Source organism: Lissotriton helveticus, chromosome 8 (assembly GCF_964261635.1).
Source record: "Lissotriton helveticus chromosome 8, aLisHel1.1, whole genome shotgun sequence".
NCBI lineage: Eukaryota > Metazoa > Chordata > Amphibia > Caudata > Salamandridae > Lissotriton > Lissotriton helveticus.
In genome coordinates, this window is record NC_136069.1 from 303,800,945 (window position 1) to 303,818,831 (window position 17,887).

Consider the following 17,887-nt stretch of genomic DNA (forward strand, 5'->3'; position numbering starts at 1 on the left):
CTCCTTGAGCAAGGCGACTTTCTGTCCACTTTATTCATAGTGAATCTGTCCAAGTCCCATCTCCAACCCTCCAGCACGCAGACGTACTTGGGAGCCACTCTTGATACACAAAAAGCTTTAGCCAAAATGGGGTTGCACACTGCTAATACACCAGCGGGATCGCCCCTAAGGACCATGGTAATTGTAGTACCGTTCTCTGCGATGCATCTTCTTTCGAATTCTCGCGTATCTTCAAATCTTCGCAACCCCAGAACACGGCCTAATCCCTGCTGATGAGGGGTAAATACCCCGAAACACGTGTCCAGGGATGGCAAAGATAGCGAAGATAGCAGAAAATCGAAAGAAGATGCATCGCAGAACACGAACTACACTTACCACAGTCCTTAGGGGCGATCCCGCTGGTGTGTGAGTAGTGTGCGACCCCACCCCCAATTGTAATGTTAAAGCTCCCTTGAGCAGTTGGCTGACGAGCCTGGGACCCCGCGCCTGAGTGGTACTAAACCTGGCAATATTTGGCAGCCACCGGCAACCCCAGAACACGGCCTAATCCCTGCTGATGAGGGGTAAATACCCCGAAACACGTGTCCAGGGATAGCGAAAATAGCGAAGATATCAAAGAATCGAAAGAAGATGCATCGCGGAACACGAACTACACTTACCACAGTCCTTAGGGGCGATCCCGCTGGTGTGAGAGTAGTGTGCGACCCCACCCCCAATTGTAACAAAAAGCTTTAGCCTGTCCCTGTCCAGCCAGAATCCGCAACATTCAGTCTCTAATTTCCCAGTTCCAGCCCCACCACTCATTGCCAGCTCGGGTATTCATGCAGTTACTAGGAATGATGGCGTCTTGCATCTTAATAGTCCCCTATCCAAGACTTCAAATGTGTCACCTTCAGGAATGCCTAGCACGTCGGGGTCAGTTATCAGATCTAGTGTTGGCGGACGGCCGCACTTATCGCTCTCTGCAGTGGTGCAATCCACAAAACCATTCCAAAGGGTGGCCCTTCATCGACCCAGATCCACAGACAGTGGTAACAGCAGACATATTGCTCACTGGTTGGGGAGCTCATCTCCAAACTCGCACAATTCAGGGCATGTGGAGTCCGCAGCAAAAGCAACTTCACATAAATAATCTAGAGCTCTTAGCAGTATTTCTAGTGCTCAAAGCCTTTCAAACTCGTCTTGTAGGCAAAACTGTCCTGATACGCACAGACAACATGACAGCCATTTATTATATACAGAAACGGGGAGGGACACACTCTCTCCAACTGTCACACCTTACACAGGCCATTTGGACGTGGGCCATACATCACAAAATCTATCTCCTAGCAGATCACCTTCCAAGAGTAGACCATCAGATCGCAGATCTGCTCAGCAGCCAGAGACAACAGATTCATGAGTGGGAACTCCACCCTCAAGTTCGCCTCCTGTTCTTTCAGATGTGGGGCTTCCCAGACATAGATCTGTTTGCCAGACACCGAAACGCAAAATGCCCAAGCTTCGCCTCCAGATATCCACACCCATTGTTCAAAGGCAATGCACTATGGATGAACTGGTCAGGGATATTTGCCTACGCTTTTCCGCCTCTCCCACTCATTCCGCTAGTGGTTCAGAAGCTCAGACAAACTTCCCTCACACTAATCCCAGTAGCTCCCACATGCACCCGTCAATCTTGGTTCACCACCCTGTTGGAGCTATCAGTAGTTCCTCATCAGAAACTGCATCTCGCATCCATTCTCCTCACGCAGAGCCATGGAGAGATAAGACCCCCAGATCCCAGACATCTCAACCTAGCGACCGGGCACCTGAAGTCATAGAGTTTGGCTATCTCAATCTTCCGCCAGACTGTATGAACATTATTAAAGAAGCTAGACGACCTACTACAAGAGCTTGCTATGCAGCAAAAATGGAAGCGTTTTGTTATTTATTGCAATAACAACCCGCTTGATGCTTCAGTTCAAAATTTCATTTGCTATTTACTACATTTACAACGGTCGAATTTTGCGTGTAAATCTATAAGCTTACATCTCGCAGCAATAGCCACATACTTTCAGAATAGACAACATCCGTCTCTATTCAGATTGCCTGTTATTAACGCCTTTATGGAAGGACTCAAAGGAGTTATTCCCCCAAGACTTCCACCTGCCCCAGTGTGGAATCTTCATATTGTTCTTACCAGACTAATGGGTCCACCCTTTGAGCCACTGCATAAATGTGAACTGCAATTTTTCACTTGGAAAGTTGCATTCCTCATTGCTAACACATCACTGGGGAGAGAGGGTGAGCATCCGGCACTAACCATAGATGAACCATTTTAACAAGTACACCATAACAAAGTGGTTTTTCATACTGACCCTACATTTCTACCCATTTCTGCCTTCTACTTCAAGCAATCTGTTGAGTCGCCTGTGTTCTTTCCTCAACCAGATTCTGTGGCAGAAAGTGCTTTACATACCTTAGATGTTAAACGAGCAATACCCTATTACATAGAAAGGGCAATGCCTTTTCGTAAAACGAAACAACTCTTTGTTGCTTTTGCTCCACCTCGCGAAGGCAATCCGATTTCTAAATCTGGTATTGCACGGTAGATAGTCAAATGTATTCAGACATGCTATACAAAAGCAAAAAGGACTTTAACAATTCCCCTGAGAGCGCATTCCACTCACAAACTGGGGAGGGTTTCTATGGCTTTCTTAGGAAATATTCCCATAGCTGACCTCTATAAAGCTGAAACATGGTCTACACCTCACACATTCAAAAAACACTATTGTGTAGATGTGTTAGCAAGACAACAAGCTAATGTAGGCCAGACAGATCTTCTTACACTCTTTCAAAGCACTGCAACAGCTACAGGTTAGCCACCGCTTTGGGAGATTACTGCTGTATAGTCTATGCAAAGCATGTGAGCTACAGCTTGCATGCCTCGAATGGAAAATGCTACTTACTCAGTATGCATCTGTTCTTGGCATGTAGAGCTGTAGATTCGCATGCACCCGCCTGCCTCTCCGGGCACCTATACCTGTTGCAGCAATATCTTACTTAGATACATATACATGGACATCTCTATTCTACACTTACTAACTCCATTCTCACATTGTGCGGGAAAACAATCTAACAATCTAACAATGGAGTTCATGCCCTTGTGCACTATCACCGAAAGGAGGAGTCGACTACCTTGTGACTGGAAAAGACTTCTTCGAAGAAAACCAAAGTGCAAACATCCGGACCCAAAACATGATGGCAGACTTATGCTAAGCGTGTGAATCTACAGCTCTACATGCCAAGAACAGATGCATACTGAGTAAGTTGCATTTTCCTTTACCACCAAGAGCTTTTCATCACAGACACAAGCTTACCCTTGCATCCAGTTTTGCTTCACGGACGTTTCAGTAGGTGATGCTTTCTTATGGTTAAAGTTTCTCCCAACATTTCTTTTTTTTTTACTTAGAATTTTCTGACATCAGCGGCAATTCTTTTGGATGCTGGTGCATACGTAAACATCCAACAGACAAATGGAGAAACTGCGTTAATGAAGGTAAATTCCTTCTCTCCACTGAATATGCATTCAATAATTTTTGCACATATTTAGTACATGTATTCAAATACATTTTATGTTTTTTAATGTTCCTCAGCTGAATTATTTTATGAAATCTAGAAGTAGATTGCTGGACAAATGTTAATGTGTTTTAATTCATTACTGGAAATTACATTACCAGTAGGGCTTCAAGTTATCCTTCAGTTTTAAAAAAAGTGATAGTGTTACAGTCATTTTAACCAATAAAAATGTCTCTGGGTGTAAATGAAATTAGTTGATGCTTCTTCAATGGGTGTGATTTTTCAGTGAGTAGTTTGTTTATGGGGATGACTATCAGGTTTGGCCATTGACACAGAAGAGAGCCCATTTTTGCAGTATACATTTTTTCTTGATTGACATCCTGTGCATCAGTTCGGAATTATATCTTGTAGGAACCTGGCTCTGTATATGATATTATCACTAGGTCGTAATACCGTGCCCAGAGTCCAGGGGTTCCCCAAATGTACAAAGGACTCAATGCAAAAGCCAAAGTGCTCTATTAGTAGTAGTGTGGGTGAGCAGCCTTAGGCCTAACACAGAGGAGTGTAAGACCTTTATTGCACACACATGATCCTTAAGACACACGACTTAAACTTTTCGTTGCTCATGGCGGCTCCCGGCTGTCATGAGTCACGGTAGGTGTGTGCGCATGACGGGCGGGAGCTGTCCGAACGTTGCCGCTCCTCCCACGTGCTGTTAATTTCTTGCCTGGGCAGGAGAAGTAATCAGTGGGCGGAGTTCCGACTGCTCCCGGCCGTCATGAGCACACGCCCACCATGAATTATGACAGCCAGGAGCCCCCTCCTCCCTCCCCCGCACCGCGGTGAAATTCGCGTCACAGCGAATGGGTTAAGAAGGAGATCCAGACCAATTTTATAAAAATATACTTTGTTTGTACCTTATTTTAAGACCCAGGTCTTCCGTTATTAGGTAAGTACGTTTTTAATTAAAAATACTTTTCACTTTAAAAAATGACACTTAAAAAGTTTTCACACTGTCCAATGTTATCCTATGAGGAAAACAATATTGCTGTTAACCAGATGAGTATCGAACTAACAATTTCAGTCTTGGGAGCCAAAAAAAGTCAGCAAGGGCCAGGCGTCGGGTAGGTATCAAAACAGCATCACCAGCAGCACAGGGGCGGCCGGGTGAAAAGGTCGAAATCTGAGTTTGACCCAATGCTTTCCATTGGAGACAGAGGGTGTCTGGAACCACAATGCTTGCAGGTAGGTAAATTGGTTGCAGGGGCTAAGCTTTAGGGTCAGCATAAGCACGGGGGGCACAAAGCAGCACCAAACATACACCACCAGAGGCACAGGGCAGCCGGGTGCAGGGTGCAGATTTAAAGTTTGGCGCTCTTTTCAATGAAGATTTTCCTGATGGCAAAGAGGCAGCAGGCGTGACACCGGATATTGCAGAGGCAAGATCAATGACAGCAGAGATAAGTTGGGATGTAGAGGGCAGTAGGGGCACTGTCGGTTCAGCTCACCAAGGCCTGTGGGTGTCTGGTGCAGGGGTGTCTTTGGGAGTCGGAGCTGGTCACGGCCGGGGGGAGCCTCTGGATTCACACACCAGGTGCTGTCATGGAGGGCAGGAGAGGTCAGCCAATGCTCAACACGAGGTCAGAGTCGCCAGGGAGATTTTACTGCACGTGTGAACCACTCAGACGTGGGCTGTGGGTGTTGGGTGCATGGTGGGCTGGCGTCGTGGATACAGGGTCTTTAGAGTCCGTTTCTTCTGAACTTCGGAGATTGGAGTCTTAATTGAAGGCAACCGCCCTCCCAGGTCTTTTGGAGGTTGTGCTGCAAGACAGGTCACAGGTTTCGTCGAAACTGGAGACAGGCCGGTAGGGCTGGGCCCAAAGCGGTTGTCGTCTTCTAGCGTCTGCTGCAGGGTGTCGTCTTGCTTCCTAGTTCGTCGCAGATCTGAGGGCCAGGTCTAGGGAAGCCACCTAAATACTAAATTTAGTAGGAGTTGTATGAGAGTAGCAAGTAGGGCCAGTGGGCACCTTACATGGAGTGGCTACACCCTCTATTATGCCACCCTCCTGTGTGAGGGCGTATAGACATAGTCCTGATTGGAGGGGTCCTCCTATTCTCAAGATGGCGGGGGCTGAAAAGTATCCTTCGCCTCTCTCTCGCCCTCCTTAGAGGTGGGGTTGGCAGAGGTGGGCACACCTATCTTTTTTAATTTTCCCACTGGTTTTTCTGCCCAAGGTGGGAGTGTACACCAGGGGCTGCCAACTGCTGCTAGCAGCAGAGTGTGGGGCTTGCATTACAAAGGCGGCAGGTCTTTGAAGCTTCCCTCCTCAAGCACTGGCCCATCCTAGAGGGGAGGCATGACACCTCTGCCCGGGATGTGCATTGTTTCCGGTTCCAGAGAGCAGTGGTTCTTTCCCCAGTGGTCCAGAAACATGTCTGGTGGTGGCTGGCTGCCTACAGCTGTTCCGAGATCAGGCTTGGGTTGGTAGGGATTCAGGGGGCACCTCTGAGGTGCCCTCTGGGTACATGGGTACAATAAATCCCACACTGGCATCAGCAAAGGAGGGGTGGCATGACATAGAGAAAGACCCTCCTGAAGAAGGGGTAGATGCGTACACCTCAAAATCTTCACCCTGATTACAACACTGTGTACAATACCCTTGGTAAAAGGCCAGTAGAAATCAGTGCACTGCAGTTGAAGGAGGAACAGGCCGAAACTGTTCTTTCCAATGCACCCCAGCATCTTGGACCAGTGGCAAGAGGCCTTTAGGGAGCCAGCTTGAGCCAAGGTCCTAACAGCCAGGTTGGAGAAGAAGTATAGACATTCTTCCCAGGTCCCTATCTACATCAAGGCCAACGTAGGGGCAGATTCCATCATCATCATGTTGGTATGCAAAAGAGCCAACAGCCTCACACTCACAGGGCCTTCACCAGACAAGTAGAGCAAGAAAATGAAAATGATAGGGCGTGAAATGGAGAAGGGGGTTGCTGCCCAATGGTGCATTGCCAAATGTAATAAGCTGCTCATTAAGCACAGGCACTAACAATATAAGGAGGTGGAAGAGTTAATGCACCATCTCCTAGAGCTGTACATGAAGGAGGCAGATGTGGTCATTCAGAAGGGCAAGACCATTTCCAACACTTCATTAAAATCTGTACTGAATGTGGTGGATGCAGCCAGCATACAGCAGTTTGGAGGCAACACCCTAAGAAGGCATGCATGCTTAGGTTTTGGGGTTCAAGCTGGAGGTGCAAGCAACTGTAGTGAATATCCTTTATCTGTCAAGAATCTCTTCAGCCCAGCACTGGAAAAGAATGAGAAAAGGCAGTGAAGCAGAAAAGGCTATGAGTACTTTGCAGTTCAGAGGTCCATTTTGAAGAGTAGCATCTCCAATAAAAAGGTTACCCACAAGAGGGGATTGCAGACGGTCATCCTACCCATGCCATCTGCACACCACAATTCAGCTCCCAAAGTGCACCATTACAGTGGCAATATCTCATTACTCCAAGGTAACCCTTTTGAGGAAGAGCCGGAGGTGGCAGGACAGTAATGATAGTGACCTGCTACTAGTGCAAATCCTCAACGCAGCTCCAGCAGAGGGAGAGGGCAGGATAGGAGGGTTCCTTAAGGAATGGAGGACAATTGCCTCCAACAAATGAACTCTAAAAAGGATTCTATATGATTATTTTATAGAACTGTTCTGAAAGCACCTCCAGACATCAGGCCACAACCAAAGACTTGCATCTGCTGCAAGAGGTCAGGGACCATCTAAGTAAACATAACTAGAGTTGGTCCCAACGGAAGAGATGCATCATGGGGTCTTAGTTCCTGGTGCCAGTGAAGACACTCGGGCCCCATTTTTTTGAATGAGCACATCCTGACACAAAAGTCCAAAATGGTCTTGCTGCAGGAGGCCATCCCACCTAAGCTGAAAGGAAGACTGCATGCCAACCAAAGAGCTCAAGTAAGCCTGCCTGAATAGGGCGATGAACACCGGATACAAGAGGTTCCTGATGTTCGTTGTGGATAAAATACATTACCAGTTCATGGTCCTGCCTTTTTACGATAAATTTGTGCCAATGGTTTTCACAACGTGCCTTGCTGCTGTTGCAGCACATTTGAGGAGGCAGGGGAACCATGTCTACCCTAGACACCAGGCTTGGAAAGTACACTCATTAACGCAATGCCAGGAGCACAAATATTGATATGTAGACACTCCACAGATTTGGCTTTTGTTTTTGGGAGTAAGGCTAATAAAAAGTGAAGGCATTCTTTGTTTCCAAGAGAATCTTGCCACTGATAGAGCAAACTTGCCTTTGCCAGGAGGAGCAACCTCTGACAGTGGGAAACTATTGGGCATAATGGCATCTTGTGTACCCCTAATGCCCGGTTACACCAGGCCACAGTCATCGGTTACAGGTAATGGGGAGGATCTAGTTGTTGTCATAGAGAAGCTACAAATAGTCATATAGTGATGAAATACAAAACACATCACAGTAGGCAGATCTTACAAACAACCATCTCTCTCTGTAACCATCACAACAGATTCATGAAACAAAGGGTGTGGGTGCATTCGTAAAAACTAATCATCAAGAGACTAAGGAGCCCAGAAGAAGCAGCAAAACATAAGTGTTGGTATTGAACCAGTCTTCTTCGACATAAAGGCTTTCCAGACACAAATTGGGAAGAATGAAATACAGCCAGCCAACACAATCCCAATATCTGAAAGAGACTATTAGTTATAGATTCCTTACCTTAGAATTACCCCCAGGCGTCAGACTGGATCCGGATATTTTTTTCTTTAGCAGTACTTCTGCGTGTCGGTAGGTGGCGTCTGTCGTTGGCGTCGTGATGATGTCGCGGTATCTACTTAGACGCCGCCCCTGTTTAATGACATCAGTTCTTTCTTTTTCCGCGCCAGCCAGCGCAGATCCGGAAAGAGCGGTACTTCTTGTCACTTTTTGACTGTCATTTTTCAACTTTTTGTCGACCTCTTTTTCGATTCGTTCAACTCTTGGTGCACAGGGATGTCACATCGGCGGACCAACTTCAAACCTTGTGACTCTTGTCACAAATTGATGTCAGTTACGGAGCCGCACCTTGTGTGCCTGTGGTGCTTGGAGCGCGACCACGACCTGAAGTCGTGCTCTGACTGTCGGGCCATGAACCCGAAGTCTTTGCGGGAGCAGTCCCAAAAGCTTTTCGAGGCCCGGCAGTCGGCTCCATACCGCTCGAGGTCCCGGTCGAGAGGGAGGTCGCGGGACTGGTTGCGGAGTCACCATCAATACTCCTCTTTGAAGTCTTTGTCTTTGGGTAAGTCGATGTACACAAAGAAGGGTTAACCCAAACAAGTCACTGGGACCTGGGTATCTAGCATTAAAGAGAAGGGGTCCCAGTAAGGTAGATGTCTAAGCAAAATTAAATAAAACAGTTGAAACGTAAATACATCTATAATGTTTAATTCACATTATAGGGAAAAGAGCAAAGCAATTGCACAAATTACAGTTGTATTGGTGCCCCTGTTGGGTGAGGAGGGAACGTGCAAGTGTGGGGATAGTGTGGAAAGGATAGTGATATTAAAAAACACGTATAATTCAAACAGTAATATCAATTCAATGTCAAACAGACATTAGTAGAACCACAAATCAACAAAAGAGTTCATAGTACACATGCCCCAATGTCCATACTGAGCATAAATTATGGGTTGGAGAAGGCTGTGTTTCAGGGTGAGGAAGTCGACGTTTCGACCCAGGAAGCGCAGGAATGATTTAAAAGTCCTTGCTAGTGGGTCTTCATCAGGACGAGAACAGGGGTGGGGCAGACAACCTGAATTTAAATAAATAAATAAAGTAAGTATATCTAAATTGTAATAGGCTAAATCATAGTGCATAGTAGGATATTCGCATTGTCACAAAACACATACCTGGTTAGGTCAGTGCTCGTCATTGATAACTTATGAAGAGTTTAATAGTGGATAGTCAATCCTACAAGGACAAAATCAAAATGAGGCCAATCAGGATGGTGGTTGATATATACATGTACCTGAAAGGCTGAGCGAAAAAAGTCAACGACTTACTTGGGAATTAAAGCCCAATATCCCAATGGGGTATGGCGAAGTGATCCAATCGCTGGCAACCGGATGGTGGGCGGGGGGGGCCACTCAGTATATCTAATCAAAGGGAACAGTAATTAGATCGATATGTCCCGGGTAACAGTATCAATGGAACTGCTCAAAAGCAGTAACCGGTACAACTCACCGACTAGCGTAAATTGTGTGCTCTGTCCCCGCCGTCTCAGGTAAAAAGAAGCCATCCGACTAAATCAGATCAGATTCCTAATGGGAGGGACAGGAGGAGATGGTGTCAATCCCATGCTTTGTCTGGATTGAAAGTTTACAACAAGTAAAGCGAGCCGATTTTGGGAGCAGGGAGGCTTACCGGTCTGCTGGTACGACGGTAATGAAGGCGTCTCTCTCGGCTGCCTCGAGGAGAACGCCGGTCTTCCTGTTGTCATCGTTGACATGGCAACGGGGGGAGGTCACGTGTTAGTGGCCTTTGAAGAAAGACTGGAGGCGTCACTAGTAGTCATAGTGACGCCTGCGGGAGAAATGATCAATTGAATGGCAAGACTGAATAAAACTGAATAAAACAGCCAGATAAGTCAATAAATCAATTAAAGGAAATCGGGGTCATAAGTCCATAATGAGGGATCCAGTTCATAGTGAGTGGCCAACCGATTATTAACAAGCAGAGGTGAGAGCTCTGGGCGCCTAGACACCTATGGTGTCGTCAAGGATTAAACAATGTATACGTGGTGAGTTTATCCAGTCAGTGTGGTAGTACTGCGAACCTATCACATGATGGTTAAGGCAGTGACTGTGAAAAACATCTCAAGGTGTACATCACAATTAAATAAAATTACATTAGAAACACGATGTTACTCACAGTGGAAAAACGACAAACATGCATGTATCAACGCGTTAATTAACTGCAATGTATAGTACCGGTGCAAGGTAATTACTAGGTAAACACACAAAACTTTTGCCAATGCGTACCTCACACATGATGGTAAAGCAATATCAGTCCCGAGGGGATGATTAATTGCTGTTACGGTTCAGAACATAAAGTCAATGATATTCAGGGTAGTGTTGCAAGTTGAGAGAAGGAGCTATCATGTTCGTTTAAACCTGACTGGATGGAATTAAAAAAGAACATCCATTTTAGTTCCCTGATGTTTAATATAGTTGCAATATTCCCACCCCTGGGGCCTAGAGTGGCTTTTTCAATTATAATCCATTTTAGACTCTCAGGTGGATGTGCAGCTGATCTGAAGTGATCTACTAGCGGGGCACCAGCCACCTCGCATCTTATTCTGCTCATGTGTTGTAAGATACGTTGTTTGATCTTCTGTTGGGTTTGGCCAATATAGATCATGTTGCATGGGCACACAATGGCATATATCACCGTAGCGGTGTTACAGTTTGTAAGAGTTTTGAGTTGGATCTTCTTCTGTTTGTATTGAAACTCCTTGGTTTGCGTCGTGCTGTCGCAGGCTTTGCAGTGGCCACATTTAAAGTGTCCTGTCACTGGTTGAAGATTCCAGAGTGTTCTTACGGTGGGTTCCGGCTTGGTGGGTAGGAGGGAACGTATCACATAGTCTCTAACACTTTTGGATTTTTTGAACGCATGGAGAGGGTTAGTGGGTTGGCCAATATCATCTGCGACCAGTTGCCAATGATGATTCACAATCTTTTTGATTTGGTTGCTTTTCGTAGTAAACGTGGTGACGCATACAATGTGGTCCAACGGGCCCGTAATAGAGTCTTTGCCTTTCAGAAGTTCTTCTCTTGGGTAGAACCACGCTCTCTTGCGAGCCTTGGTCACCAGTCGTTTGGGGTAACCACGTATTCTCAGGCGGTCAGATAGTTCTTCTGATTGTTGGAAATAGTGTTCTTTGGTTGAACAGTTCCTGCGGATGCGCAGGAACTGTCCAAAGGGCAAATTATCCCGCAGTGCGCGGGGGTGATGGCTGCTGTATTGAAGTAAGGAGTTCCTCTCAGATGGTTTACGATAAAGAGTTGTTTGAAGTAGACCCTGTTGGTGGTAGATGGTAATGTCAAGAAAGTCAATATTTAGATTGTCAGATTTAACAGTGAATTGTAAATGGGGTGATTGTTGGTTGAGCCAGGCGTGAAACTCAGTGAATGTGGTCAGGTCGCCGGTCCAGATTATTAGGATGTCGTCTATATACCGAACCCACACGTTCAGATGGTCTCGAAACGGGTTGAGAATATTGAGTACATTAGTATCTTCAAAGGCAGACATATACAGGATGGCTACGTCCGGGGCGAAGGGAGCCCCCATCGCCACGCCTTTGATTTGTAAGAAGAATTCATTCTTGAATGTGAAAAAGTTCATAGTCATCGCAATGCGCAATAATGCTATGATAAATTCGGTGGGAACTTGCGTGGGCATCGGGCGTGAGTCTAAATATCTAGTAATGACTGCTATTGCTTCTTCTTGTGGGATGGACGTGTACAGAGACACCACATCACAGGTGGCCAACAGTTGAGTTGACGGATCAAAAGGTGAGTTTTCAACCAAGTTAATAGTTTGTAGAGTGTCCCTCAAGTACGTTTGTGTTGACTCTGCCAACGGTTTTAGGAAAAAGTCAACATAACGTCCGAGTGGTTCTAGAATAGAACCACACCCAGACACAATCGGACGTCCAGGTGGATCTGTCATGTCTTTATGTATTTTAGGCAGAGTATAAATGGTTGCCAGACGTGGGTGCTGTTGATTAAGAAATTCATACTCAGTTTTGGAGAGAAAACCCTGGTCAAGTCCTAGTTTGGTTATTTCCAAAATCTCACGTGCTATTGTTTGAGTGGGGTCGGACCGCAATTTCTTATAGCTGATGCCATCTGTTAATTGACGTTGGATTTCAGACTCATATTTCTTGATGTCTTGGATGACGATTGCTCCGCCCTTATCGGCAGGTTTAATCACAACCTCTGTGTTATTCGCCAATGACTGAAGGGCGTTTTTTTCAATTTTGCTAGTATTGTATTTAGTATATGTGTGTTTGAGCAGAGTAGAGTTGACATCTCGCCACACAACCGCTTCATAAGCTAGGATTTTGCTGGTCATCGTACATGAAGGGGGCACAAAGGTGGAGGGAATCCTGAGCCCCGTAAGTGAAGGGTTTCTATAGGGTCCAGTGTTTCTGAAGAAATATTTGAGTCTGACTTTTCTAAAGAATTTGAAAAGTTCCGTCCGTACAGTGAAAGGGTCTGGTTTGCTGGTGGGTACATATGATAGCCCTTTACTTAAAGCACGTATTTCATCTTCATTAAGGGTATACTGCGAGATATTTACAATAGGGTTGGTGGTGGTTGAATCCCTTACCACCGGTAGGTCTTGTTCCGGGTGGTTCGTTCCCCGTGTTGTTCCTCTTGGAAGTGAACCTGTTTGGGTGTTTGGCCCCGTCCGGTGTCCCAGTTGGTGGTGTTCTGGTTCTGCCCACGTGTTTGGCCTCTGTTGAAATAGTTCCCTCTCCCTCTCGGGGGGCGCCATCGTGTAGGGCGCGGTCCTAAAAAAGGAGCGTATTGTTGCTGATCGTAGCTGTAATCCGGATAGTTATATGGGCGACTTGGGCCGGCAAAATCCTGCTCACCTTCGGAGCTATAGGAGGAATCGGAGAAGGTAGTGTAGTTTCTCCTACCACGAAAGTTTCCTCTGCCCCTGTTGGTAAATCTGCCCTGTTGGTCTTGCTTGTAATAATCGTCTTGAAGATATGGGTAGGTTTTCTTTTTATCATAGAGTCTAATATCTCTCGCAAGTTTCTCTAATTTCTTATTCTGTGTGGTGAGGTCGAAGTCTTTTAAGGTAGCTTCCAAATTATTGAGGGTTTCTTTGGCGCCTGCCAGGTTCGCATCTGCTGCGATTTCGGCTCTAAGCGACTTGATCTCACTGGTCAGTAGCTGGATTTGGTGGGCAGCCGTCTCTACCCCAAGCACCATCCAGTGGCGGGAGCAGTTGTTGGATATATGGCTGAACCCTTCCCTGAATTTGGGCACCTCCACAAAGATAGCTGGTTCGATCTTTATCTGTAGGCCAATGGGAATAATGTTCTCTTTGAGATATTTCGTGAGTAGGTGTCCGTGCCAGCGGGTACGGATCAGCTTCTTTTCTAGGTAAGTCGAAGCACAAAAAGAGGGCTAAGAAGAACCGTCGCTCTTCGGGTTCTCCCCGTTTGTCGGCCGGCGGGACGCGGGATGCGGAAGGTAGTCGCTCATTGGCTCCATCCTCGAGGCCTACTGGGCCTTCTCAGACCTTCCGTTTCTTCCCGGGAGCCAGAGCGACCCCTGCCCAATTCTGTAGTTTTTACGAAGCCCTGCATTCCATCTTTGGGCAGCCCAACTCTGCCGACGCGCCTTCAGGCCCAGTAGACTCGGCTGGGGGTTCTATGCCTTCGATGGCGGCGGCTTCGGCCCCGGCGCTGCAGGGCCCTAAGGGATCCAGGCCTGGATCCGGATTGGCTCAGGTCGACCTTACAACACCTCCTCCGGCGCCGATTGTGTCCCCAGCAGCCATCGACCCCGGCCTCCTCCTCGACTTGGACACTGAGCCGGACCGGCTTCGACGGACACCAGTGTGGCGCCAGCTGGTACTTTTGTACCAGTGTTCTACCCTGTTGTTCCTGATCACCCTAGGTTGCAGCCAGAGGAGGGTGAGGAGGACTGGGAGAGGTCTGTTGACTCTTTGGCAGACCCGTTGGACGAACCAGACTGGAGAGAGGAATTGGGTGAGGCCAGTGGTCTGGACACCTCTCCAGACCTTGGCATGCTTTCTACCCCCACCGTGGCTACGGAGGAGGGAGCCTCTTAAGCAGTGGTGTTGTGTAGGGCGGCTGGGGCCTTGAACCTTGAGCTTCCTACGGTGGCGGTCAGGACTAACCTCCTGACCAAGGTGCTTCAACCGGCAGCAGCCTCTTCGGACCCCCTTCTGACGCTCAATGAGGCCCTCACGGACGTCCTTCTGGCCACTTGGTTCAAGCCTAGCACAGGGGCCCCTGTGGATAGGATGATTGCCCAACGCCCAGCCATGGGCGACACCATTTTCCTCTTAACATCTTACCCCCGAAAGATTGGTGGTCCAAGCCTCCACTTCCAAAGGCGCATTCCCTACTGCTCCATCAAATAGGGAATCCAAAAAGCTGGATCATCTTGGGTAGATGATGTTTTCTTCCGCCAGCGTAGGACTGCGGTCAGTGAACACTGCATGTCTATTGGCCCGTTACACCCCACTGTGTGGGATATGGTCGCGCAGGTGCTGCCACAGTGCCCAGAGGAGGCCCGGGCCGTTCTCTCCTGTGCAGTGGCTGAGGGTAGAGATGCAGCGAAGTTCGCCATACGAAGTGGGCTGGACATCATCAACTCGCTAGGCAGGACGATTTCAACGTCAGTAGCCCTGAGACGCTACGCCTGGCTGAGGTCTACTGGCATCTCGGGTGATGTCCAATCAATGTTTTTGGACATTCCTTTTGATGTCCGTCACTTGTTTGGCGACAAAGCGGACAACTAGCTCGATCGTTGTAAGGATTCTAGGGCTACAGCCAGATCCTTGGGCCTCACTACCACCTCTCACCCCGCGCAATCTGCTTTTCGCCCCTTTCGTGGCTACGGAAGGGGTGCCCCACCACGTTCCACCCAGAGCCTCAGGCTTGTGCAAGCTACCCAGCCTCTGTGCGACTGGGGACATGGGACCCAGCCTCGTGGGTCTGGGGGCCAGCGGGCGGGCCAGCCAGTCCACCAGCACTCCCTCTGCTGCAGCCTCCAAACCTTACTAGTCCGACGTTTCAGGGCCACCAGTAGCTGGCAGGATTAGTATTACCTCCCCCACTGGCGTAGCATCACATCAAACAGGTGGATTTTGCAGATAGTCTGAAGGGGCAACTCCCTCCCCTTTGAGACTACCCATCCCTCCATGCCACCCACATTCCATCGCATGTGGGAGGATCATTTGGCCCTTCTCCGTCAGGATGTTAAGGCTCTCTTGGCCAAGGGAGCTATCAAGCATGTTCCTGTGCCAGAAGTAGGTTGTGGCTGTTATTCCCATTACTTCCTGGTAACCAAGAAGGACAAAGGCCTGCATCCTATCTTGGATCTCAGGGACGTCAACCTTCCTCCGGAAGGAGAAGTAAAAAATGCTGACATTGGCTCAGGTCCTGTCTGCCCTCAACCCTGGAGACTGGATGGTAGCGTTGGACTTGCAGGACGCCTATTTTCACATCCCCGTCCTGCCTGCCCACCGGCGTTACCTATGGTTCACAGTAGGCCACAAACATTTTCAGTCCACCGTGCTCCCCTTTGGCCTTACCAGCTGCAGTCGCAGTCTTCCCCTATCTCGACGACTGGCTGTTGAAGGCGAGTTCGCCCAAGGCTGTCGTCTCCCACCTCCAGACTACGGCAGACCTGCATTCGCTGGGGTTCACTATCAACGTGCCGAAGTCACACCTGATTCCCTCTCAGAAGCTCCTTTTCATCGGGCGGTTCTGGATACAGCGCAGTTTCGGGCTTATCCTCCCGAGCAGCGAGTCCGGTATATTCGGGGTATGATTTCGATCTTTCAGCCTCTATCCTGGGTTTCGGTCAGACTGACCTTGAGGCTGCTGGGCCTTATGGCCTCCTGCATCTGCTGGTGGATTATGCTAGATGGCATATGCGGGCTCTTTAGTGGGAACCTGAAGTTCCAGTGGGCACAGCATCAGAGGAATCTTTCCGATTGTGTCCAGATATCGTAGGGCACTGCACACCAATTGCAGTGGTGGCTAATGAACCAGGATTGGGTCAACAGGAGATCCCTCTACCTTCCCCAACCAGAGTTCACGGTGGTGACTGATGCATCACTACTGAGATGGGGCGGCCACATGGGGGAGGCAGAGATCAGAGCCCTCTGGTCTCTGGCGAAGTCCAGGCTCCACATCAACCTTCTAGAGCTCCTGGCGATTCGTCTTGCACTGAAGGCATTCCTTCCCTTTGTTTGTCGAAGAGTAGTGCAGGTGTTCACGGACAACACCACCGCCATGTGGTACTGCAACAAACAGGGCGGTGTGGGGTCGTGGACCCTATGTCAAGAAGCCTTTGGACATGGCTGGAACATCAGGGCATGTCTGGTGGTTCAACACCTGGCAGGTTACCTGAACGCCAAGGTGGACGAACTCAGCTGCAGGTGCATGATGAATCCCAAATGCCGTCTTTACTCAGAGGTAGTGCAAGGTCTCTTTCAGCAGTGGGGAGAGCCTTGGTTAGATCTGTTTGCCACCGAAGAGAACGTGCAATGTCAGCAGCTCAGCACGTTGGAATTTCCAAGGTGGCACTCACTTGGCGACGCTTTTCGTTGTGAGTAGAGTTGTGGTCTTCTATACGCCTTTCCGCCTGTACCACTTCTGCCCAGAGTGCTGAAGAAGAGCAAGCGCAACCGGGCCCAAGTCATACTTGTGGCTCCAGATTGGGCACTAAGAGTCTGGTATCCCGAGCTATTGCACATGGCCATCGATCCTCCGATCAGACTGCCTCTTCTGGAGGATCTTCTGTTTCCGCAGCAGGGGACGGTCCTCCACCCGAACGTGTCCAACCTCCACCTCCGTGCGTGGAGATTGAGCGGCAACAGTTGACCGCTTTCGACCTTTCTCCCGAAGTCTGTAATGTAAATTGGGCAGTCAGGCGTACCTCCACTAAAACAATATACGCCTGTAGATGGAACAAATTTGTGGCATGGTGCACAGCAAAGGCTCTGGATCCCCTTTCTGCCTCTCTTTCAGAGGTTCTCCTCTTCGTTCTTTCTTTAGCCCAGTAGGGCTCTGCTCTGGACACCCTGAAAGGCTATCTTTTGGTCATTTCAGTCTTTCTTTGGCTTCCTGATCAGCCTTCTCTTTTCAAGTCCCCTATTGTAAATAGATTTCTTAGGGGCATCACTCACCTCTTTCCTCCTATTCCCTTCGTAATGCCCCAGTGGGACTTGAATCTGGTTCTAACGTAACTTATGTGTGCTCCTTTTGAGCCATTACATAATTGTTCTCTCTGACTCTTGGCTCTCAAGCCTGCTTTTCTGGTTGCCATCACCTTTGCTCGCAGGGTCAGTAAGCTGCAGGCTCTTCCTTCTAAACCTCCCTTCCTGGCTGTTCATCAGGATAAAAGGTGTCCTTAGAAATAGGCCTTCTTTTCTTCCCAAAATAGTTACCTCTTTCCACATAGGACAGACCATCTCTTTGCCCACCTTCTTCCCGCCCCCACATCCTTCCAAGGAGGAGGAGAGACTCCACCGTCTG

The 17,887-nt window shown here is 48.2% G+C and overlaps 1 protein-coding gene across 1 annotated transcript in view; it reads left to right on the forward strand.

The window, feature by feature from the left end:
- MPHOSPH8 (M-phase phosphoprotein 8) overlaps positions 1-17,887 on the forward strand; it is a 303,929-nt gene that overhangs the window by 263,838 nt on the left and 22,204 nt on the right. The window contains exon 10 of the mRNA XM_078657070.1: positions 3,449-3,535. Coding sequence (XP_078513196.1) covers positions 3,449-3,535 — 87 coding nt within the window. The remainder of the gene's footprint in view (positions 1-3,448; positions 3,536-17,887) is intronic.